Source organism: Zonotrichia albicollis, chromosome 4, assembly GCF_047830755.1.
Source record: "Zonotrichia albicollis isolate bZonAlb1 chromosome 4, bZonAlb1.hap1, whole genome shotgun sequence".
Classification (NCBI taxonomy): domain Eukaryota; kingdom Metazoa; phylum Chordata; class Aves; order Passeriformes; family Passerellidae; genus Zonotrichia; species Zonotrichia albicollis.
This window is the reverse complement of record NC_133822.1, coordinates 35374159-35396992: the sequence shown is the minus strand read 5'-3', so window position 1 is coordinate 35396992 and position 22834 is coordinate 35374159. Positions and strand designations below refer to the sequence as shown.

General features: G+C 47.6%; 1 protein-coding gene across 7 annotated transcripts in view; it reads right to left on the bottom strand.

Moving 5' to 3' along the window:
• The window catches only part of ZC3H7B (zinc finger CCCH-type containing 7B), a 47525-nt gene that overhangs the window by 5253 nt on the left and 19438 nt on the right, over positions 1-22834 (bottom strand). For 3 of the 7 annotated variants that reach the window (XM_014268235.3, XM_014268236.3, XM_074539436.1), the window contains exons 9-21: positions 22044-22303; positions 20221-20569; positions 19183-19292; positions 18168-18330; positions 17921-18082; positions 16875-17080; positions 15322-15422; positions 14456-14637; positions 10848-10933; positions 5333-5466; positions 3651-3756; positions 2486-2594; positions 644-777 (exon numbers count right to left, since the gene is read on the bottom strand). In XM_014268235.3, coding sequence (XP_014123710.1) covers positions 644-777; positions 2486-2594; positions 3651-3756; positions 5333-5466; positions 10848-10933; positions 14456-14637; positions 15322-15422; positions 16875-17080; positions 17921-18082; positions 18168-18330; positions 19183-19292; positions 20221-20569; positions 22044-22303 — 2102 coding nt within the window. The remainder of the gene's footprint in view (positions 1-643; positions 778-2485; positions 2595-3650; positions 3757-5332; positions 5467-10847; positions 10934-14455; positions 14638-15321; positions 15423-16874; positions 17081-17920; positions 18083-18167; positions 18331-19182; positions 19293-20220; positions 20570-22043; positions 22304-22834) is intronic. The other 4 variants (XM_014268237.3, XM_026794516.2, XM_005488668.4 and 1 more) reach the window with 3 other exon arrangements.

Genomic DNA, 22834 nt, shown 5'->3' with positions numbered 1-22834 from the left:
CATTCCCTATGCTGGCACTGCCTCTCCCTCTCTTCTTCCAGAGCATTCTGGAACGCTCCACTCAGTCTATGACTATCCACACTTCTCTGCCGTATTGTCTTTGAGGAACTGACACTAAAGGGGAACAGAGGAGATGCTCTGTCAGAGTTTATCTATGGCTCAAACAGGCTTAGGGGACAGGGCAGCTCAGTTCATGCAGGACTCTTCAGCAGCACACACCCTTACATCAGTACCACCCATGGCATAAGGAAACACATCTGCCTCTAGTTTTCCAAGGCTTCTGTGACAGCTATTCTCCAAGTTTCTCCCTCTTCTGACAGGCCTGCGATGGTTTTGCCAGCTTGCCTAGGAGCAGGCAGGAACCCTGGAGAGAGGCTGAGCTCACACAAAAGGGAACCTAAGGTAAACTCCTAATGACTTGGGGATTAACAGAAAAGCCATTGTAGAGCCTTGTTGACCCCAGGTCGATCTCTTCCCACTTCAGCTGTGCTGCCCCTGCTGTCCATTTAACCTGTGTTAATACAGGCTCTGTTCCACTAGAGAAATGCAGTCCTGCTAGCCACACCTGGAGCACAGGAGAGAGGCAGGCTGGCAGCACTGAGGAGGAGGAGGAGGAATGAAGGACAAGAGGTCAGCTTATTACCATGATGTCCGCATAGTCAGTGGGCATCTGGATCTGTTTCTCCCCTTCTCGCGAGGTGAGTGGTGTTCCTTCTCCAGGCTTCCCAGGATTGTGTTTCTTTAGCCACATGTCATAGGTCTGCTGCATATCTAGTACTGCACAAAGGTGACACATGAAACCAGTCAACAACCTCCCACTTGGTGCACAAGCTATGAGAAAATGACAAATGCTGGGGCAGCCCTTCCCTCCCCTTGCCTGTGCAGCAGCACCAGACTGAAGGGCTGTGCCCCATGTCACCTCCTCAGACAGGACCCCTGGGGAGAGGAGCCAAATTCACAGCACACCACCTGGCACGGGGCGGGGGGGGGGGTCCTTCTATCAGTCCAGGGGCAACTGTGACAACAGCCACACAAACTTTTCAGAAAGATCGCAAAGTGCTGCAAGATCTCATTGGAATTCACTCTACAAGATGATTCTCCAAGAGGCCTGATTCTACTTAATCTCAAGAGACATCTCATCCAATCAGGAAGCTAAGGCATGGCTAGTTTCAGATCCATCTCTTCCCTCTAAGCCCAAGCTTCATCCTCAGCACTAGAGAGGGAGGAGAGCTCCTAAGCAAGTTGGCCACAGGAAGCACTGCAGAGGGGAGGAAGAACTAATGATAGCTTGCTCTAAGTTCAAAACCTGCCCAGAGAACTGCAGTCAATGTCTCTCATGGCTTTTGATTTAAAAGCCATTCAACATACTTCTGGGAAGGGAAATTTGAGGTGGAAGCTCTAACTAGACATCTGCCTTTGCAAGATCAGCTCCTGAGAGAGGCTATGGAAACATTTATGTTTGCAAATATCAATATGATGCTCTAAGTGTGATGCGTTAGTGATTTACTCCTTGCTAAATGAGTGATTGAGGAACTTGAGGTAACTGGGCATAATGAATGCAAATTCCCCCAAACTGAGACAAGGCTGTTGTTTGAAGATTCACCTTTGTGCTTGAGCAAAACACACACAGACTGATGTGCTTTAAAGGCCCCAGCAATGAAATGCTTTGAACTGCAACAAGTAACAGTTTGGCTCAGCAGAGAGAAGGACCCTCCACAGAACCAAAAAAACCTCAGGGCAGGCCTGAAATCCTTCAGGCTTTCCAGCAGCTCCAACAGAGGTAGATGAGCACCTGGACAGCTGGCCTTTTTTCCCCAGCCTCCTGTTGATCTGAATAAACAAGGATTTCTACCACAGAGCTGGCTGTCCAGGATATGGGCACCCCCCCCAACTATTGCCCAAAAGGTAAGCCTGCAGAATTAAATATAGACTAGTTTCTCCACAAAGACACCACCCAGCAATGTTCTCATTCAGGATCTCAACTCCACCCCTTTGAATATAATGCCACGAGCAGGGAGTGCCACAGCCCAAGACCAAGGAATATGAGTAGAAATAAGTAAGGCAGCCAAGGCAGATAGACAAGAAAGATACAGGAGCAGCTACAGGCCAGGACTGGTGCTATGGCAGAGCTCCATACAGAGCCAGGCCTAGGACAGTGCAGGCAACTGGAAGGACAGTACAGAGTGGATTCAAAAGTGATACAGAAAGAGAGGGCAGCAGTGAAGCAATGTAAGACATAAAACTATTGTGCACTAGTCCCACAGCAAAGGACTCAAGAGATACATGCCCATTTATGAAAAGAGCAGCTGTAGACAGACCTGACACACAATCCCACATAAACTCATGGCAGCAGCTCCATCTCTGTTGTCAAGAATATGTCTTAACAGACCCTCCAGATGCCCAGATGTCCTCTTCCCTCTCCCCAGACTCTTTGGTCCACATTCCCCCCCCCCTTTTAATTTCTAATTTCCCCCCTTGCACTTACTTTTATTTTCCTTCATGAAGGTCCACAAGTCTCTCTCCTCAGGGCTGTGGGCAAAGGAGCAGTTGCCCACATACTGGCATCTCCTGCCATTCTGTGCATGGATACACAACTGTTAAAAGACAGAGAGAAAAATTTAGCATCTGCACAGGCAGTCCTTGCTAGAGGGGAAAGTGGGTTTGATAACCAGCTGGGGCATTAAATTGCACAGGAGAGGTTGCAAACAGGACACTTTATATATCATTAACTCATGATTCTTTTCCAAAGTCTCCTGATGACATAAACACACAGGCAGTTCAGCAGCTGCTGCCATTTCCATAGGTACTGGGTGCAGATACAGGCCAACAGCAGGAGCATCCTGGATAAACCCAACAGTGTTTCCTACTGATGAAGCTGCTGGTCCCCAAAGGTGACTCATTCCCCACCTTCTCTGAGTGAGTGAAGAGTGGCCTTACAGATTGCTTAGACCACACTGGTGCACACACAGCTACCAACAGCATCATTGCCAGAGAAAATGTGAAACTTTCTAAACATCATATTTACTCATCATCTTTTCTCCCCCTGTCCTGGCACAAAAGGAAGACCTACCATAGGGTAGGAGGAAGGAGCTTTCTCCTTCCAGAGAAAAAGAAAGGAGAGGGAGAGAGAAACTATCACGACATTTGGGGCTGGGGTTGGAGGCTGGATATCTGTAATTTTCCTCAACACGTGGCTTTTTAGCTGAGTTCTTAGTTTTGCTTTCAAAACCCATTGTGAGCAAGTTTCACAATCCATAGCACAGTCACAGCAAAGGCAGGGATAGGCTTCTCCTAAACATCTTGCCTCTCACCCACATTGAGAAACCCTGACCTAAGGGGAGTCTTAAATTTCATTCCCAAACCCTGTGCCAGCCAGAGATGCATTAACAGCTTTTGTTATGCATTAACAGCAACACTGGAAACTTGCATTTGTGCACAGAGTGGTTTAAATGGGCATTGCTCCTTCTTCTGCTCCATCTTTCTGCTGGATGTATTTTTCTGCCATCAGTCTGTCCTTACCTCCCATCTCAGCCATCATGTGCTTGCTTCCCTGACAAATCTTCAAGGCAGCAGCCCTCAAAACACTGCACCGTGGTGGAAGGGAAAGGGAAAGGGATGGGGCACCTGGCCATGGCGGGTGTGGGGCTTACATCATATTGCTGTGGGAAGTTACGGATGGAAGGCAGTGGTCGGACTGACACCCACTTCTTCTTAGCTTTGGACATCACCAGCAGGACACGGCGTTCCTTCGTCCAGCTGAAGAAGAGAGAATAAATCAAGAGAGACACAAGAAAGAGCAGAACAAATGTTCTTTACCTCAGAGACCCTTAAATACTGAGAGATGAGCAGACCCTCCTGTCCAGCTTGTCCCTGCACTATCTGGCTGTTCCTAGACATGCACATCTGTGATGGAGAAGCCACAAGAAGGCTGCTTTAGGAGGACTTCTCCCTGTAAATATTACCTATTTCCTGGGGTACCTCCTTTCATAAAGCCACAAAAGTCTCCCCCAAATCTCTCATGGCATCACCACAGATTATTAAACAGCTGCATTCCTTTGACACAGCCTATTCTTGTGCAATCAGATCCATGAAGAACACTTGGGAATATTTTCTGCTTGAAAGGTGCAATAGAAATGCAAGTCATTACAAGCACTACCTTATGAACAGTGCCAGGAAGTATTTCTTCTCCTTCAGCTCCAGCAAGGGATCACCAGGAGATACCCTGAGCAAAAACTCCAGCTCTATTCAGCAGCTGCACAAAGAGGTGTTATTTTTCACATCCGAGGAAGCAATCCTCACCCACTTACTTCCTCCAGAAACTGCTGCTTCTGTCTCTTCTTCAACAAAAGTTTTACATTTACAATATTAAGCTGGACTGTGCCTTTGTGGTCTGTGTTATGGGAAGACAAGTTCTATCAACCCTTCCATCCTATCCCTGCAGGCTGCCTAGGTGACACAGGCCACAGTTTCCATGACCAAACAGTGACTTACCAGCCAATATTTCCCTTCTAGGGGGCTTATAAGACAGATGGGGACAATTTTTTTTAGTGGGGCCTGTAGTGTTGGGACAAGGGGTAGTGTCTTGAAACTGAAAGAGGGTATATTCAGACAAGACATAAGGAAGGAATTTTTTATGATGAGGGTGTTGAAACACTGGCACAACCCAGAGAGGCGGTGGATGCCCCATTCCTGGAAACATTCAAGGTCAGGCTGAGCAACCTGATCTAGTTGAAGATGTGCCTGCTCATTGCAGGATGGCTGGATTAGATGACCTTTAAAGGTCTCTCCCAATCCAAACTGTTCTAGGATTCAATGCTTCTATCACACCAAACATTCTCATGGGCCCCAAGGAGTCAAGAGGTGCAAACAGACATAAGATCCATCATAGAGGAGCAACCAAAGCAATGAAAGAGCCAAGGGAAACTAATTTAAAAGGAAGCAGGGTATCTTGAATCATTTCTAATTGTGACCTGACAGACATCTGCAAACAGCTAAGTGCATAAATACATGTAGAGGAGAACTCTGTTAGTGGACTTGGTAAAAAGAAATTATAGGAACTGGGAGAAAAAGGAATTGTGGGATCTGGACTGCCTGTGCCAGGAGTAACAGTCTGCACAATGCTGGCAACAAATACACACAGTAAAGAGAGAAGGAAGCTGGAAAACAGCTATCTGCAATGCTTGCTATAGTGACAAACACCCTGAGCAGTGAGAGGCTGCTAGGAAACCTTACAGCCTCTTCCAAAGATGCCAAATGAAGCCGTGGAGAAGGCAGGATGAAAAATTCCTGCCCTTGAAGAGGGGTAGAGGAAAGAGAAGGTTGAATTGCTCACCAGTGGGGGGCTTTGGCACTACAGTACTTGAGGTCTTTATCTGGCTCCACCAGCTGCCCGTTTGACCAGCACTGGCCACACACAAATTTCATCTGGAGGTCAAAGGTGCTTGACATGGGATTCCGGGGAGAAGCCTGGGGAAAAGAACCACAGCCTCAGGTGAACAGAGGCAAAATGCACCCCCAAACCTGCCACAGAGATGCTGGCAGCTCCCTGCACGCCTGTGTGCCAGCAACAAGCAAGATTAAATCAGCTCTTTTGCCAGTGTTAGCCGGTGGCCCGATGAGATACCAGACAGGAGCAAAACCACTGCTTGCTTCAGCATGATTTCCTGGGCTTTGACATCTGGCCAAAAGCACAGACAGCCTGGCAGCTTCCAGCACTGACCAGGCCTGGCTGTGAAATCCTGGCTGTGTACCTCTGTGTACAGACAAGCTCTGTGAGACTTGCCCCAGCGCTTAATCCCCACTTCCCTGCAGAGAGGGCAATCCATGTCCCACTGCCTGTGGAGAGCCCTTGGTCACACAGCTAAGAGAGGCCCCTTGGGAGGAAGCTGGACCATATCACAACGCAGGACACAAAACTCCTGCTTTTGCACCAAGAACTTTGTGTCACACCTAACATTTGACACAATGAAGTCAGAGCTGGGTCCTCTTGTTGAAAGCCTTCCAAGCCTTTTCTGGGCAGGTTTCTGTCTCTCACAGGTCCTCTGCACTGCATTTCACAAGCAGCTGAAGCACAGTCTCTGGACAGAGGTACAATGCACATATTTCATATCTTGTCAGCCATTGCACTTATTGCCCCCACCCCACCTGAAAAGGCTAGTTTGGGATTATGACTAACAGATTGTGGAGAAGGAAAAGAAAAGGAGCCAATCTCATATCATCACTGCCTCATGTTTTCTGAGCAAATCTCTGGAAAACTGTTTGCATTTTGTATCACCACTGGAAGAACACGAGGCTGGTGTCTCCAGTTCATTTCCAAACCAAAAAATAAACCCGACTGGATGCCAGTGGCCCTGGGCACAGGAGTATGTGAGAGTACAAGATAACACCCTGGTCATCGAGCTGGCCATGAAGCACAAAGGTCATGCACCAGCAAAACAATTCTCTGACTGTCAGCCACATCAGCAGCCTGTGCCACCTGCCATGCCTTGACTTTAACCCTAAGCATCTCACAATAACCAGACATGCCCCTGAAGAGCAGGTTTCTGCCAGCAATTGATTAGCAGCAGCTTCGAGCCTGGCTGCACGCCTTGGTGAAGGGAAAACAGCAAGCACAGGCAGCACAGAATTGAAGCATTTCCCAGGAGACACCACATCAGCTATCAACTACCACTCTGCATCCTCCAGACACAGTCTTTTGGAGAACCAGAGCTGGCATATAAAGGGTCCTCCATCACTGTGAAAAGCTGACTGGGGAGCTGACCTCACCTGTGCTGCGTACATGAGGCCATCGGTTCTCTGATGTCCCAGCAAAAGGACCCTCTGAGAGAACCAGCATCTCTTCTGAAAGAGATAATCTATTTTGAAAGAGGGAAATCTCTCATCTGGGAGAATGACCTTTCTGGTGGCTCCCAGCACATGACTCGTTCACCACTTGCTGTCAGCTGTCACCTGTGCTGGTGACCACCAAGAACATTTCAAAGTGGCTGGCTGTGAGATGAGCAGAGTTGAGATCTGGGCTAGCATGAAAGGTAATAAGGTGCCTCCCTCTCAGATATGTGGCCTTTCAACAGTAGCTTTAATCTCCACTTTGTCTCCAAAGGAAATTCCACGACCGCTCACCACTGACCCATCAAACCAATAGGCCTGTGGTAACAAAATGGCACTGCTGGCATATTCCCTTTTATCAACCCCATGCTATCCTCTGGTGACATCTCTCTCAGCACAGCCAGGAAGCTTTGCTCAAACCTACTGACCCAGCAAAACTAAACATTGAGTGTCTGCAGAAGAGACAAGAGATCAGAGAGAAAGAAAATATCTCTCAGGTAGTTCTGGTAATCTGGGCTGCTTTTTCCACAAATTCTTAACCAAAAGAAGCCCTGTGCATTTCTTCATCTGAGTCATCCAAACTGCTGGTCAATCCAGCCGGCATGTGTGCTCCCAAGGGATTAGGAACCAAACAGAAATTCAAAGCGGCTCCTGTTAATGCTACATGACTGTATTTGTAAAGGCAAGACACATACCTGGCAGGCTGCTGATAACCAACAGTGTGGAAATTATATCACATGAGGCTCCAGCAGACGAAGCCAGGCACAAGTGCCGTGGGCTATGGCACCGCCCCTTGCTATGAAGCCAGACATTATAGTGCTAGCTGTGCTCCATGGCAACCAAATAAATACAAGTCTCTGGCACGGCAGCTCTCTACTTCAGCCTCTGCAGAAAGCAACAGACCCTGCACGGCCATTCATGTCTCCCACCCTCAGGAACTCCTCTAAGTGATACAGAAATGTTCTCTGGAGGAGCCACACACCTCAGGGGACTGTATGAGGAGCCCAGGTTACTCAGCCACCTAACTGAGTAGTATTTAGGTGCAAGTACTCCTTAATGGAGAGGTTTTTTCCTCTCCATGCTTAAATTGATAATTCTGAGGTGAGCTTTCATGGGGATTCTGGTGCAGGCTAGGGGAATAAAAACAAAGCAGCTCTTGAAAACCAGAAAAAAAGAGGGCTACAACCCCTCAGTTTGCTAGGATGCGATGAGAGGACACCCAGCTCCCTACAACAGCCCTTCCTGCAGACTGGCTCTTCAATCTGTGGCCACTGGCTTTACTCCTACAGCAGCTGCTGTGAGGCCAAATTTGTGGGGCCAAGTGCAAGATTCCCAGCAGGTGCTTGGCAAGCAGCGTATCTTCATTTTTCATTTCTTGCAAAGCCTCCTGACCTTCACTGTCACAGCTACTGGGCCCCTGCATGCTGCCTGCCTCTTTTCTCCATACTGGACAGCCCTGGGTGCTGAGTCCAGCTGGCAGCTGTGACAAAACTGCAGCAAAATTCCCCAGAGTGACTTCGTTTCCGCTGACCAGAGGGCACTGGAGTGAGAGTGGATCACACGGGATGGTGGGAAGGAGGGGTCTGTTTTTACAGCACTCCTGGGAAGTTGTCTTTGCCAGGCAGCCAACTTTGAAAGCTGGAAGGCTCCTGAGAAAACTCTGAGTCACGTCAGCCTGCCTGGACAGGAGAAAACAATGGCAAAAGTCAACATCTCTCAGCAGATAGCGAGTCCTGCCCGCAGGGCCTTCGGCAGCAAGCCCGAGTCTCATCCCAGAGCACAGCCCTCTGGCTGAGGACGTGCTGCTGCCAAAGCCATGGTGTGCTACTGCAAACACATGCATCTGACTGACTTGACTGTCTCCCTGCACAGTGCCAGTGCCAGTGCCAGGCTGTCAGTCCTTAGGGAGGGCTGGTGGTGCTGCTGGGAGGCACTTTCTCACTGTACCAACATGGCTGCTGCTTTGCCTCTGCACCCTGGAAGGGCTGTGGGTGCAGTCAGCTCTGTGACAGGCATTTGTGAGGCACAGCCAGACTTTGCCTTTGGTCATTAGCCCTAGCACTGTCCACACGGCCCAGAAACTGTAGCTCTCTACCCATCCCCTGATTTAGCAGGCTCTGGCATTTCCTTTGCTGATCCTCTGCCCCTTGCAAGCCCCAGCAGCCAGAAATGGAGCCCTCACTTAGCATCCAGATCCCACATGCTTCAGAGGACATGCTCTGACCATGCCTGTGTACAGCTTATTCTTCCAGCAGCAGCACCTCCAGACAAAGGTGAATTTGAAGCTGCAAGGCTTACAGGAAAACAGCTGTCCATTTATCTTTTCTTTAATCCCCTCATTATGCACAGAGAACGGCAAGACAGAGATTTCTTGAAAATGTGGGGAAATTCACAGGAGGCAGAACAGAGCCAATCTCTGGCCTGTGCTCTTGCAAGGCACATATGGAGCAGGGATTGCTGATATAAATTCAACTGCTGTCACAATCTGCTGCAAATTCACATCTAGTTTCCTCCCATGTGGAGATGCATGCCACTGCTTCTGTCCCCACACCAGGCAGAAAGAGATCACAGCCAGCTCTGGTGGCAGGGAGTGTTCAGATCATCCACTTCTCATATAATACAGGATGTAGAAACTTGTCCTGCTCAGCTTCCTGAGAGGTTAGAACATATTCCTTAAGCAAGTCAGACAGTCCTGGGAACTACAGACCTTAGTTATTCTTGCTTATTCTGGACTGCTGCTTCCCATTCCTCTCCTCCAACTGTTTCAAACCACAACAGCTGCACAGGTTTATTGCTGAGCATCCCCTTGAAGATGAATCCATCTCATGCAGCATAACCAGCACATAGGTGGACACAGAGCCCACTACAAGTGTCAGTGCAGTCACCTGCATCTTTTCTGTTAGGTTAAGCAATGCCCAACAGACCTTCCCACAGATGCTTCCCCAGTAGCCTGAAGAACACTTCTGATGGCACACAGCCAAGACAAAAAACAGCAGCTAAACATCACATGAGTGACTCAGATTCCTCTCCTACAAAAGACATCCTCCACAGGGTGCTCACAGGCTGTACTTGGCACTGGTCTCTGCAGAGGAACTCTTGGGTGACAGATCCCACACAAAGGTGAAACACTCTTGCTGAGACAGTAAGGCACAGGCCAAGGGATGGCAAGCTCAGGTTTGCCAAGGTTAAAGAAAGCTGTCAAATGGGAACAAAAAGGATTTACACCACTTTCCCCACCATTGTCCTGCTCTAATGGCAAAAAGTGCTTTAGTTCAACCTCAGGACTGGGCTGGGAACTGTCCTCACTGGGTGGGCTCTGCTCCTACAGTACAGAAATCCCCTCTGGGATAAAAAAATAATAAGACAGAACTGCCCATAGCCAACATGACAGAGAAAAGCAAAGAAAGAAAAAGCCCTTTGCTTCTAACCCTCTCACACTACCCTGGTATGCTCTTGGCAGTGCTGGAGGGTTCAGCCCTCCACACTGAGAGACTGGTGGCAAAAAAAAGGCAAAGCTCTCAGCCTCCTCCTGGTAAAGCACCACTAAGGTCTCTGTCAGCCTCAATGGCACCTGGGCTGCCAGTTCCACCCACTCCTGCATTCAGATCAGACATCATGAGTCATTCCTTAGAAGTCCTTCAAACTGCTCTACTGCCCCTTGGCCACTAAAGGGCAGCAGGACATATTTGGTCCCCACTATGTGACCACTGCCCCAAAATCTCCCAGTTTCACCAGCAAGTGTCACAGGAAACAACATTCTCGGGTGTGTTGCCCTCGGTGACATGGAGGCTTCACCCTAGCAGGGAACAGAGCAGATCACAACACTGCAAAACAAGGCACAAAGCTCAACATCAGCACTGCAACCAGGAAAGCTCTCAGATCTCCTCCACCTCAGCTCTCCTCACCTGGCCAGCCTGGTCTGCCTGGGACCTGTCAGGCACAATCGTGGGAGGAAAAGAGAGAAAGGGCTGGAACTGTTGGGAGCCAAATCTGCCTCCAAGCCCTCGAAGGACCTTACTTACCACGCTGTTGGCTGGTTTGCTGGCATGTGCCTCCATCTGCTGCCAGTACTTCTTGGACTCCTGCACAATATCTTCGTGGGTCATTCCTGGGAACAAAAAGGAGACAGAACTGAGCTACACTCCTTTGGCCAAGAGAAGAGAGGGAGGGCTTGCACGACTTTTTAGTTTGGGCTTAGTAACCCCTAAGTAGCTGACAGCTCCCAACAGTACCCCTGGTAATATCAGGACTGAGTTGTGACAGAACACACCACAGAACATGTCTAATCCCTTGCTAAGCAAGCTCCTCTCTACACAAGCAAAACAAAAGAAGAGTTCAGTCTCCTGGACTTGTTCAGACTTGGCTTTCTGCTCAGGCAGCCTGCAAAGAACCCAGACACTGCTTCCAAGCCAATAATTCTTCACAAGGGTCAAGAGCTTGACCAAGGCTGTCCCTGACCCCCATATCAGCAGATTTTACCAAGGTCCTAAAGGCAATGCTTTGTTACTATTGATCTACTGTATATGGAGTTTTTGCTTCTAGCTTGGAGGATCACAGACACCCACTGAGACATCTAGCATCTGCAAGAACCCAGAAGTCTCATCTATTACCTGCTAGGATTAATTAGCCTGTTACGCCTTCAAGTTGAGAGGGCCCCCCATAGGCAAAGAGAAAGGTGAAATTCAACACAAATAGACACCAAGCACAAGCAAGGCAGCAGTGCAAAACTAACCAAGGAACAGCTGCTAGTAAATAATCAGCAAGGAAAGATCTGCAAAGTCTCAGATATCAGAAATACAACATCAGACAACAAGAAAAAGGATTGGTCAGACCTTATCTGAGGAATTAGCTCCTGACCAGCTCAAGTGGTGAGGGAACAGCCTCTGTTAGCACCAGCCAGCTAGATGTGCATTCGAGTTATTAAGTGCTCTAAAGACCCAAGACAGCTGCCAAAACAAACTGAAGCAAATATCTTGCATAGGCAGCCGACTGCAAGGGGGGTGCTGAGGATGGCCATGATGCAGGATCCCCAGGACACAGACATTGCAAATTTGGTTGCTACAGCTTTTATTACTGAAGTGAGGTGTTCCCCAGGAGTATTACATGAACATAATCACTGATTTGGGAGACAGCACATTCCAGAACTTAAGGGCCACCAAACGAAATTTTCATCTCAGCTTAGGCTGTGTGTAGCTTGGGAAAGTCACAGCATTCCTGACCTCAGTTTTCCTGTCTCTGATTTCGGCTGTTCATGTCCCCATCAGGCACCACTACTGCTATTTGCACAAGGTTTGAACAGGAATAAAAGCACTCAGAAAACTTCACCATTCTTCAAGAACATTTGCTCAGGTCTTTAAAATGGCAGCTACTGCATAACTGGTATTGCTCACAGATCAGAGCTGTCGGTGAATAGTCTACCTCTTAACCCTTAATCCCAGAAGAAATGGTGTAGAGTTAGAAAAATTGCAACTTCCTCTTCCATGTCCAAGTATTCCAGGGTCAGACACAATGATGATTAGTATTTTGGGAACAAAAACTCTAAATCTGGGAAAACCACAACAAAAAATTTACATGCTGCACTGGACCTGGCTGGAAAAGGTCTGAAGCAGCTCCCACCTTCTCCATTCTGCACACCTGTGATCCATGGGGTGCAGAACCGAAGGGAGAAGCATATACAGGTCTTGTCAGAAAACTGAATTTCAAATGTAGTTCTTGTGACTGCCTTCTTCCAGTTCTAGATTTCTGAACTATCTCAATAATACAGTCTAGAAATGTGGTGGTTGGGAAAGAAAAACCCTCACAAATGTGAAAGGATGGTTTCCAATCTGCCAGCTTTTCAAAGCAGGAACTGTCACAAAGAAATGAGCTGGGAACCAAAAGGCCCATGTGTTGATTACTTATAATATTTCAGCATCTTTTGCAATATCATTAGTGAAGACAAAGAGTCTGTTATTACCACTGGTTGAAGAAGATAGCAAGAGATGCCTGTGAAAAGCCACAGTGAACAAGAAAACAGTCCTGTCTGTCCAATTTTCAGATCTTGGGAACCTTTACTCCACTAATACAATCCTTTATCCCCATGAACAAAACCAAAAGCTCTGTAAATGCTCAAATGGCTGTGAAGTGTTTCAAATGTAAGCTGCCCTCTTCCTATTCTTGCTGAGCAAATAGTGCTCAAATGAAACTTCCTGCTCCAAAGCTAAAGTATTCCCAGAGAATGGCAACAACTACCTTTAATCTCAGTTTCCATAATGAAGGCTACACTTGAGAGAGGCAAACTAACAAGGAAAGCAGGCTCATATATACAGCCCTGCAGAAAAAAGCCCCACAAGATTATGTCTCTCCTATTGTTGAAAAAGGTGGATCATTAAGCACAAGGCTTAGTGATCAACTCTGCAGCTTAACTCATGGCTTGTTTCATCTCTTCAGCTTTCCCTTTGAAATGATTTCTTCAAATAAAGAAGGAAAGAAGAAAAAAAATCAGTTTATTAGTTCTGCAGGATGAAGAGGAAGGAACACAGAGGGAAGGAAGAAGGGAGCAGAGAAGCTTTTCAAGTAACAAAACTTGACCAAAACAACTAAAATAAACCAACCATGGGATGCAGATAAAAGCAAGGTACTTGAATATTAGAGTGCCCAGAGTACAATGAGCAGTATCACAAGCACGTAGGGCAGCAATGGTGGCCCATGACTCACAGGCAATGTGCTATCTTAGAAATTCCAGAGCTGTAATTTTTTAATTTTCTGAGGCCACAAGTAAGTGAGGGCAAACAGAAAGATTAAAGATGCCATTTGCCTTGTTCATCACTCTCCCTCATGAGCTGAAGCCAAGGCCAAGGACTGCACTGAAACATCAATTATGACATCAAAGAATAGTGAGAAACATGCATAATATGTTTCCTCTCTGAAGTACTCCCATTACCAGGCTGGGTGTTGCACTAAATGAGACCCTGTGGTGAAAAAACATGTAGGTAGCACTGTGGGTGGACTAATATCTACACAGCCAACAGGCCAGCAGCCAAGGAAAACCTCCAATATATCAAATGAGACAAAGTGACAGGACTGAAAGTGCCAGATGTGGCAATGTCACTATATGATTTCCCTGAGTATAATCTCCATAAAACCTTCTCCTGAAGCATGTCATCAAAGGCTTTTTGGGAAACACCAAGTATCTTGCGATTTCCTGCTGTTGGTGAATTTGTTTTGAGAAACTGGAGATTCACAGCCTTCTTTATATAACCAACTGCTTCATCACCTGTGCTGCCATTCTCACTGCAAGACATGTTCACTCAGGGGTCCAGCTGCTATTTGCACAAGATTTAAGCACCAAACAGCTCTTGGGATTCAGCTCTATCTTCCTAATTATTTTAATTTTATTCAGCTGGTCCCATGGGAAAGGTTTTCTGGTCTGCAAATTATAATAGCCCTGTTTCTATAAATGGACAAGGGCCAAATCACCTTGCAGAACACCTTGGTCCTCTCTTTTGTGTCCCTGAGGCGGCAGAGTAATATGCAGGAGCCAGGAACACCTTCTCAGTAGTCCCAAACCACCTTCTGTCCCTCTCAACTGGCCCTGGGTACACACTGGAAGAAACTCAGGTGTACACAACACCAGCCAAGTCCCACTCACCTGAATACTGCTGCAGAAGCCAGACCTTGAGCTCAATAAAACTGTGAGCAAAGTGGCAGCTGTCCTCACGCAGGCAGCCGTAACGCACCTCGTGTCGGCACACGTCAAACTGGAAGTGCTCCTGGAACTGACGGATCTTGGAATATTTCAGGGAGGTGGAACGCACAATGTGGACCAGACACCTGCAGAAAAATACAAAGCACCAGAGGATCAAACCCTCCCCCCTCCTCCTTACATATGACATCCAGACATTTGACTGGGCAGGCAAAGGACACACAAAAATCAACACCAGGAGAGACAGATTCCCTCTGGGAAAAGCAAACTCCTGCCCTCCCACCCTATCAAGCCTGGGTAGTTATTTTCACCCTGAGCACATGGGTGATGCTCTGCCTAAGTTCAGAGATCGGACAAGTTTAAAAATATGCAGCAAAGATACCAACTCCTCTGGTTCAGCATCTCCCCACAGCTGAGGTTGGCAGAAACCAGAAGGAATTGTATGACTGTGTACTTGACATGTTTGTTAAACTTGTTTTCCTAAACATTCATTACTAGACAGTCAGAGGCAGGATCCTGAGCTGGAGGATCTTTGTTTTGACCTTTTTGTAAAGGCCAAACTGAAAGTCAAATTAAGTCAATGGAAAACTTATTAACAGAGTGACTCCAAAGGGCTTTGCTGATGCCTGAAATCCCTCAGTACCAGAAGCAAACATGCAGGGTGAAGCCCATAGTGCTATTTATCATGATTTGAGCTGTCCTATGATTGGAATCCATAAGGGAGGAAAGAAGAAAGAGACCAGAGCCCTGGAGTTAAACTGGCTGGACTTGTGAGACATGGTTCCCATCAGGAGAAAAAATTGTTCACTCACTTGTTGTCATGGAAAATGTGTTTTGCAGAAAGGTTGGAGCAGACAGATGGTGTGTCCTTGGTCCCTTTGCTGATAATCCGGGGTTTGCTGTCAAAGCAAATCTGAGAAGAGAAGAAGTAGCACACTGGGAAAATCTTAGAGAGCAGTGAACCAGAGCGACTTCACTTAGAGGAGAAAGAAGAACCAGAGCCAGCCTATTCTAACGTTCAAAGTTAAAAAGATGTGTGGTGAAAACTTTGTGGTAGGGCTTAAAATAAAACAAGTCAATCTCTGGAAGAGCTTCCAGACAACATTTTTTGGCTTATTCTCCACAGTATTTTTCATTGTGGTTGGAAAAATTTTGGTCAGAGCCGCATATTCTTTCCCTGTTAGCCAACAGTACAAGAACAAGGGAGAAAAAAGAACAGCCACTTCACAGCAAAGAACACGTCCCTTTGCATGCACTGCCAACATGGGAAACTGTGCTGCAGAGCATTAAGATGGTATGAAGCAATTCTCAACTGACCAACTCAGTAGCTCTGCACAGACATCAAGTGGGAATTTGTTGCATTACGGAATTCCAATTTCTAAAGTAACTGGGGCTAAATTACAATTCAAAGCAGTATGTCAAGATAGGGGAAGAGATAGGTGATCCCATGAGGCTGTGGGCACCTGGTTCAGCTGCAGGGCTAAGGAGGGAAACTACTCCTTTCTCCTGCACACTCCTATGTACAATGCTTACTGTCCTTCTGGGAGCAGGGCACTGGCTGGGACACACAGAGTTACAGATGGCTTGCTCCTGCACCTTTAATATTTCCTTCTTGAAGAATGTCCAACATTCCTGGACTCTTTTTCCTTCAGGACTGCCTCCCAAGGTACTCTGCCAACCACGCTCCTAAAGAGGCTAAAGTCTGCCCTTCAGAAGGTGAAGTGACAAGGTGGCAGCTCTGCTGACCCCTCTCCTTATTTCTCAAATAACTGAAAACTCTACCATTGCATGATTGCTGTGCCCAAGATGGCTTCCAACCATTGTATCACCCACCAGTCCTTCTCTGTTCACAAACACCAGACCCAGTGGTTGCCTTCCCTAGTTGTCACCCTCACCAGCTGTGTCAGGAGTTCTCTTCCACACACTCCAGGAACCTCCTGGACTGTTTCTTCTCTGCTGTGCTGTACTTACAGCAGACACCTGGTAAGTTGAAGTTCCCCACAAGAAAAAGGGCCAGCAATGATGAGATTTATCCCATCTGCCTACAGAATATTTTGTCTGCCTCTTCACCCTGGCTGGGTGGCCTGTAACAGACTCTCACCTTATTGGCCTTCCCCCAGCTCCTACCCATAACCACTCAAGCCTATCTTCATCATCGTTAAACTGTAGATAGTGAAAACAGTCCCTAACACACAGGGCTCCCCCACTGCCTCTCCTTCCTCACCTGTCCCTCCTGAAGAGTTTCCATTGCAAGTTGTGCAAGTCATCCCACCGTATTTTCGTGGTGGCAGCTACCAACATATCAGTGGTCCAGACACATACTGAAGAGATGATGGATGCCCGCCCCCTCCCACCAGTTCTGTACCTCACAGAGGAAGGTGAAGATGCCCTGATGTTCCTTGAGGAGCTTGGCAATTGTGAGGCTGCTCTGCTTGATCCCACCTAGCGGATCAAAGAGGAGGTCACGGTTGAGGGTCCCCTTCCTCTCCTCCGTCCACACGTCGATCTCTTCCTGGTGGTACGCGAAGGTGCAGTTATCCCCGTACTTACAGTCCTGCTTGTTAAGCATATCTACAAAGCAACAAACAGCACACACCACCACACAGGCAGGGCGGCCCAGTCAGAAACTAAACTCTCTCTTGTCTTCTCCCACTGCCCACGCCTCACATGGAACTGAAAGCAAGAAAACAGAGAGCTAAAAGAAGAATGAAAAGACATCTCCTCCCAAGTTCACCTATATCAAGACATTCAGGAGCTAATGCAGACTACTGAATGGTGACAATCTCCAGTGATGCAGCTATGAAGGAAACTGTCTCAAAACAAGAGGCCAGCTTTCATTCAGTGCCTGGCCTGAATAATGACTTATCTAACTCCTTTTAAAGCAAATACAGATTAAGTTCTCCCATAGGCCCAGCAGTAAGGAGCCATTTTAGCGTGGCTTTTGCAATCCACCCACCTCATTAGGTACTTTGTAATGACATTGCCTTGGGATACCAGTCTGGTCACACTGCCTGCATGTACTGTGGGATGGGATGGAGCAAAGGAGCAGGCAGAGAATGCTTTTCCCTAGGCAGAACCACAGCCCTGCCCTGGGCAGCTGGGCTGACTGGGACTAATGTGACTGGGACTTTCACATGTACAGGAGGCAGGTTCTCAGTAAAGCCCATGTCAGCAGAGCAGCTCTGAGCACTCAACTCACTGAGCCTTTGGAACTCTTCTGCTCCACCACTTTAGATGCTGCCTGCTCTCCACGATATGGCAGCTCATTGCCCTTCACTGTACTGAGCCATCCAGTCCATAGGCTACTGATGAAACAGGACACCCTATAGCCAGCAGGCTACATCAAACAGAATTTCCCTCCCAGTCTCCCCTGGAACAGCCCTTTCCCAGCAACCAACTGCCACAGATCACCTTTGCAAAGATAATAGGATCCTACAAAGTTGGTTTTGGTCGGGCGAGGACGGATCCTCTTCCAGGTCTTATCTTCAGAGCTCTTCAGCCTGCCCAGCAGGATGTCCCGCTTGCACTTGTGCTCCAAGCCTTCCCGATAGGTGTAATCACCAGCCTTGGGCCCTGCCAGAGAGAATAACCCCATCAGCCTGGGGAAAGCCAATTCCTGATCTGTGCCAGTGCGCTGGTGGCAGAACAAATGCATCACCTGTTTTGGGGTAGCAGATATGACAGGCTTGTTTGAAAACATGAGTAGACGCCAGGGGGTTCTTCACCAGCAGAGCTGTGTTGGGCATTACTGGTTCTGGCTGGGACAGCAGGTGCTCGGTGGCCTTGGGCACAGCTGGGTGACTCCCTCCACCAAGGCTGACCTGAGTGAAAACACACACACCTCTCTGTTCAGCTCTGCAACCACACAGGCAAGAGACCTCTCCAACCCCTGCCCCAATCCAGTCTCTCAAAACCTTTCTCATTTCTTCTCTCATCATAACGTTCACATCTGAAATGACATTTCCAAGAGATGACTGCAACTTTTTCAAAGAGAATGAACACTCTGGTGTGTTCACTTCAAAGACAGGCCTCTTTCCTACTGGTAAGAGACCTCAGTTTTCTATCACGAGCCACAGAACAAAATGCCCTCCTCACTCCTTCCCGTTCCTTCCATCACAATCTACTCTGCAATGAAAGACTTTTAAATCAACCTTATCCCAAGCTACGAAAAAACCCAAACTGCTTATCAGTCAGTCTTCAGAGATATTCACATTAATGTTAACAGGGCCAGCAGGTGACAGGAACTCAAGAATAACTTTTGTTCCAAGTTTACTAATCCTCCCCTTTTTCTCAAAGACTGGAGATATAGGACAGAGGCAGAATATCTGAGAAGTCTCCTGAGGGGGCAGAGAGCAACAAAGAACTTCAGTAGCCTGAAGTTGAAGTTGGCTTAGTCTGCCCCATCCTTGAGCATTATGTGGCTGCCAGATCCAGTGGGACCCCGGCTGCCCTGATCCCCTGCTGACCCTACAGCGTTGGTCACACCATGTTTACCTGGGCAATATGGAGTTATGGATAAAAACAAAGATGGGACAATTGTCTTCCTGCTGACTCAGTGGGAATCTTTACCTGCCTTGCCATAACATGGGAGGCAACACTCACCAGGGCAGGGTAAGAGGAGGGGCCCAAATTACCTACATTACCCAAGTGACCACTACCACCACCACTACTACCTTGGTTCCAGAGCACCCTGGGACGTCAGCACGGGGCAGTAGCTCACTCACCACTGGGGCTGGTTTTTGGCTGCCAGGTGGGTGTCGCAGTTCCTGAGAGCTAGTTTCTTCTGGGCAAAAGAAGGGGAAAAGAGCCCCACAAAACAAAAATAATCATTTCCCTCTCAGAGGCAGTTCTACTCACAAAGAAAGTTCTACTTTCTTCCCAAAGCATCTGTCTATACTCAGAAAAACTCCAGGAAATGCTTTCTTGTCCCCAAAATCCTACTGAATCCAACTCTTTGCTGCTGAGAACTGGCATTACTAAGGTGGCAACCCAAAGCTGAAGTGAATGTGAGTGTTCAAGTGCTGACTGGCCAATCTCTGCCGTTCTCAAAATACTTTTGTTGCCAATATACTGCAATACTGGGAACAAATTAACCAAGAAGAAGCCCCCTTCCCTCCTGAACAGGAGGCAACTTAGTCTTTGCCCACCATCCTCCACAGCTTTTCTCCTTTTGACATGAGAGTTCAGAGCTCCATTCAAGAGGACACTCATTGCCCTGAATCCAGAGATGGGAAAGACCTACTTTGGCCTCTACCATTCTGCCCAGCACAATGAGGTCCTGTACTATCTAAAACAGTCACCACCATTCTGCTCACTTTGTGCAAAATGTCAGAGTCATTGAGAAGGAAGGTGGAGGAATAATGCTATAGTCCAGCAAATTGTGCCAAGGGAGGTGTTCTGGACACCAAGGCAAGTTCAAATCTCATCATTCATCATTATACACCTTGATGTTCCTTTCTCCTCTTTAGATTTCACTCCATGCAGGTACTGGTTATCTGGGATAACATACCTAGCTTTTTCTCATTACTTTTGAGCTAAACATTACCAGTTACTCTGTCCGAGACAATTCACTGCTGTCTTCTATATTTATATTCCTGTTCTGCCACACGAGCAGAGAAAGCGACAAGATATATGTCCTCAGCATTGAAGGAAATAATTCTGGCATGCATTCACAGCTAAGGCAACACAAAACCACATCACCCTGCACCTACCAATGGCAAAGGAATCCAAGGTATCCAGTGAACTCCTGCTTGTCCCAAAGGAGTCCAGGGCATCAAGCCTTGTATCTGTGTATGGAAGCAGATCCAGGGAATCCAGCGAATCTAAAGTGGAGCCGCCATTTCCTCCTGGTGGGGCCTCGAAGGCATCCAGGACAGAGGAGGAGGAGAGCTGCTTGGTGGGATCCATCACCAGGCCAAAGGAGGCAGGTGGCAGAGGGGTAGACACAGGGATGCTAGCTGTCACAACTGGAGGCAGCAGCGGAGTTCCCCCCGGAAACACAGGAATCAGCTGGGGCATCTCTGTTGGTAGGCTGGTGGGAATGGTGCCCTGGACCAGAGACTGCAGGGGAGCAGGAAGGAGAAAAAATAGTGAATTAGTATTGAGGAGCGAAGACTGAAAAGAGATGTCCTGGTTTTGGCCAGCACAGAGTTAATTTTCTTCTTAGCAGCTGGTACAGCACTGTGTTTTGGATTTAGCATGAGAATAATGTTGACAACACATTGCTGTTTGGTTATTGCTAAGTCATGCTTACTCAAAGTCAAGGACTTTCCATTTCCCATGCTCTGCCAGTGAGCAGGTGCACAAGAAGATGGGGGAGAACATGACCAGGAGAGCTGATCTGAACAAGCCAAGGGGCTATTCCATACCACAAAACATCATGCCCAGGATATAAACTGAGGAAATATGGCAGGGTCACTGACTGCTGCTTAAGGCAGGCTGGGCACTGGTCAGCAAGTAGTGAGCTGCTCTACTGTGCATCACTTGTTTCTCTTGGGTGTTATTCCTCCCTCTCCTTTTCTATTATTATTGTTGTTGTTAATATTGTATTTTATTTTGTTTCAATTATTAAGCTGTTCTGATCTTAAGCCACAAAATAAGCCACAAGTTTGGGTTTTTTCAATTATCCTCCTCACTGGGGAAGGGGCAGGAAGAAAGTGAGTGAGCAGCTGTCTGGTACTTAGTTGCTGACTGGGGTCAAACCATGACAACAGAGAGCAACAGGCTCCCAGTGAAGGGCGTGTTGTACTAGCTGGAGCAAAAGGATACCTGGCAGCTCAATCCACCTGCAGACTTTCCACAGTCCTCCCAATTTTTCTAACTGCAAACAATCTGGACCAGGATCTCTAAGGAGGTGTTGAGATACCTGAGTTCATTAGTCTGCAAGGCAGTGCCCTGCACTGGGCACTTAAACTAGCTCAGGCTGAGAAACAAGGCAGCTGAGTACACCCAGTGCAAAGGTCAGGGTAATGATCACAACCTGTGGCACCTCTCACCAGGGCTTTTCCAACATGAAAGTCATTATACTGCCTCCAGACCCAGGGTGGGTCACATTAGCAACACTGGCAACTAAAATCCAACATAAGTATGAATACAGATTGTTTATGCAGCTCCCAGACCTGTTCAACGAACTTAGGCTGAGTGCAACCGGCACAAAATACAAGGAGATTAGAGCATGCCCACTGTATAAAATACATCCATCATTCCTGCTTCACCATACTCCTTTTATTACTCTCAGACTTCCGTCAACTTCACAGACATGAGAGACCAGGTGGAAGAAGATGTCAGGGAAGGGCTACCTTGGGTATATTTTGAGAGGCAGCTCCCTGAAGCTGCACACAGCAAAGCATGCTTGGAGGAGGACTCTACATACTCACAGCAGCAGAAATAAAGGAAAGAATGAGTGAGTTTTTCCAGAGGAATAGATAGGAGAAAAGAATTACAGAAAGAGAATGAGAGGCAGCATGCACATCTCATGCTCCAAGGACTTCCAAGGAACAAAGAAGCAGCACACACATGCAGCACCCGCTCTTACCAGAGGGTATGGTGTCCCTTCAGCAAGTGAATCCAGGAGGGAGTCTAGTTCTTCCCCAATGATGTCCCCATCTGTGAAGTCCTCTGTGTTCTCAGGCACTGGCAAGGGTACACAGTCTGGAGATGGGAGCAAGCTGGCAGCAGGAAGCGAGGTGGGCAAGCCCTTTGCATCTGAGTCAGGAGGCAAAGGGGCCAGCCCCTCATTCACAGGGATGGAAGTGGCCACAGGAGCTGGGGGGCACTGCAGGTCCATAGAGCAGTCTGTGATGAGAGAGAAACAGAGCCAGTCACCAGAAGAGCCTCTTGCAGGAGACAAATAGAGCACAACATGGCAAAAACAATATTGTACAACTCCCTCAAATCACAAACACCAAATATGCCAATTTTCTGAGAGGAGAGGCTCTACTCTGAAGAGTACTTGCCCTTTCATTTTTGTTCCCACTCTCCAATGGCTCACTGAAATACATTCTAAGGGCCAGTGCCCCGTCTGACTGTCAGGATTTGGCAGGCACCTACAGCAACCAAGAACAACACCAAACCTGTGGCTGAGCAGTTACCAAATTCATTATGACCAGGACTAAAGGCCAGGGGCACGTAATACAATTTCTCTGTAACCCACCACCTGGTGTTTTTCTTTAATGTTCCTCACTAATGCATTTGGCAGAGATCACTGCCTTCTCTGCTCCCTGGAGCTTTGATATCCCAGCTGAAAGCTTGCTTACTTGAACACCCCCTCTAAAAACCCAGGCATCCTAAATGGAAGAAGACAAAAAACACAAGGCCCTGTTGAGA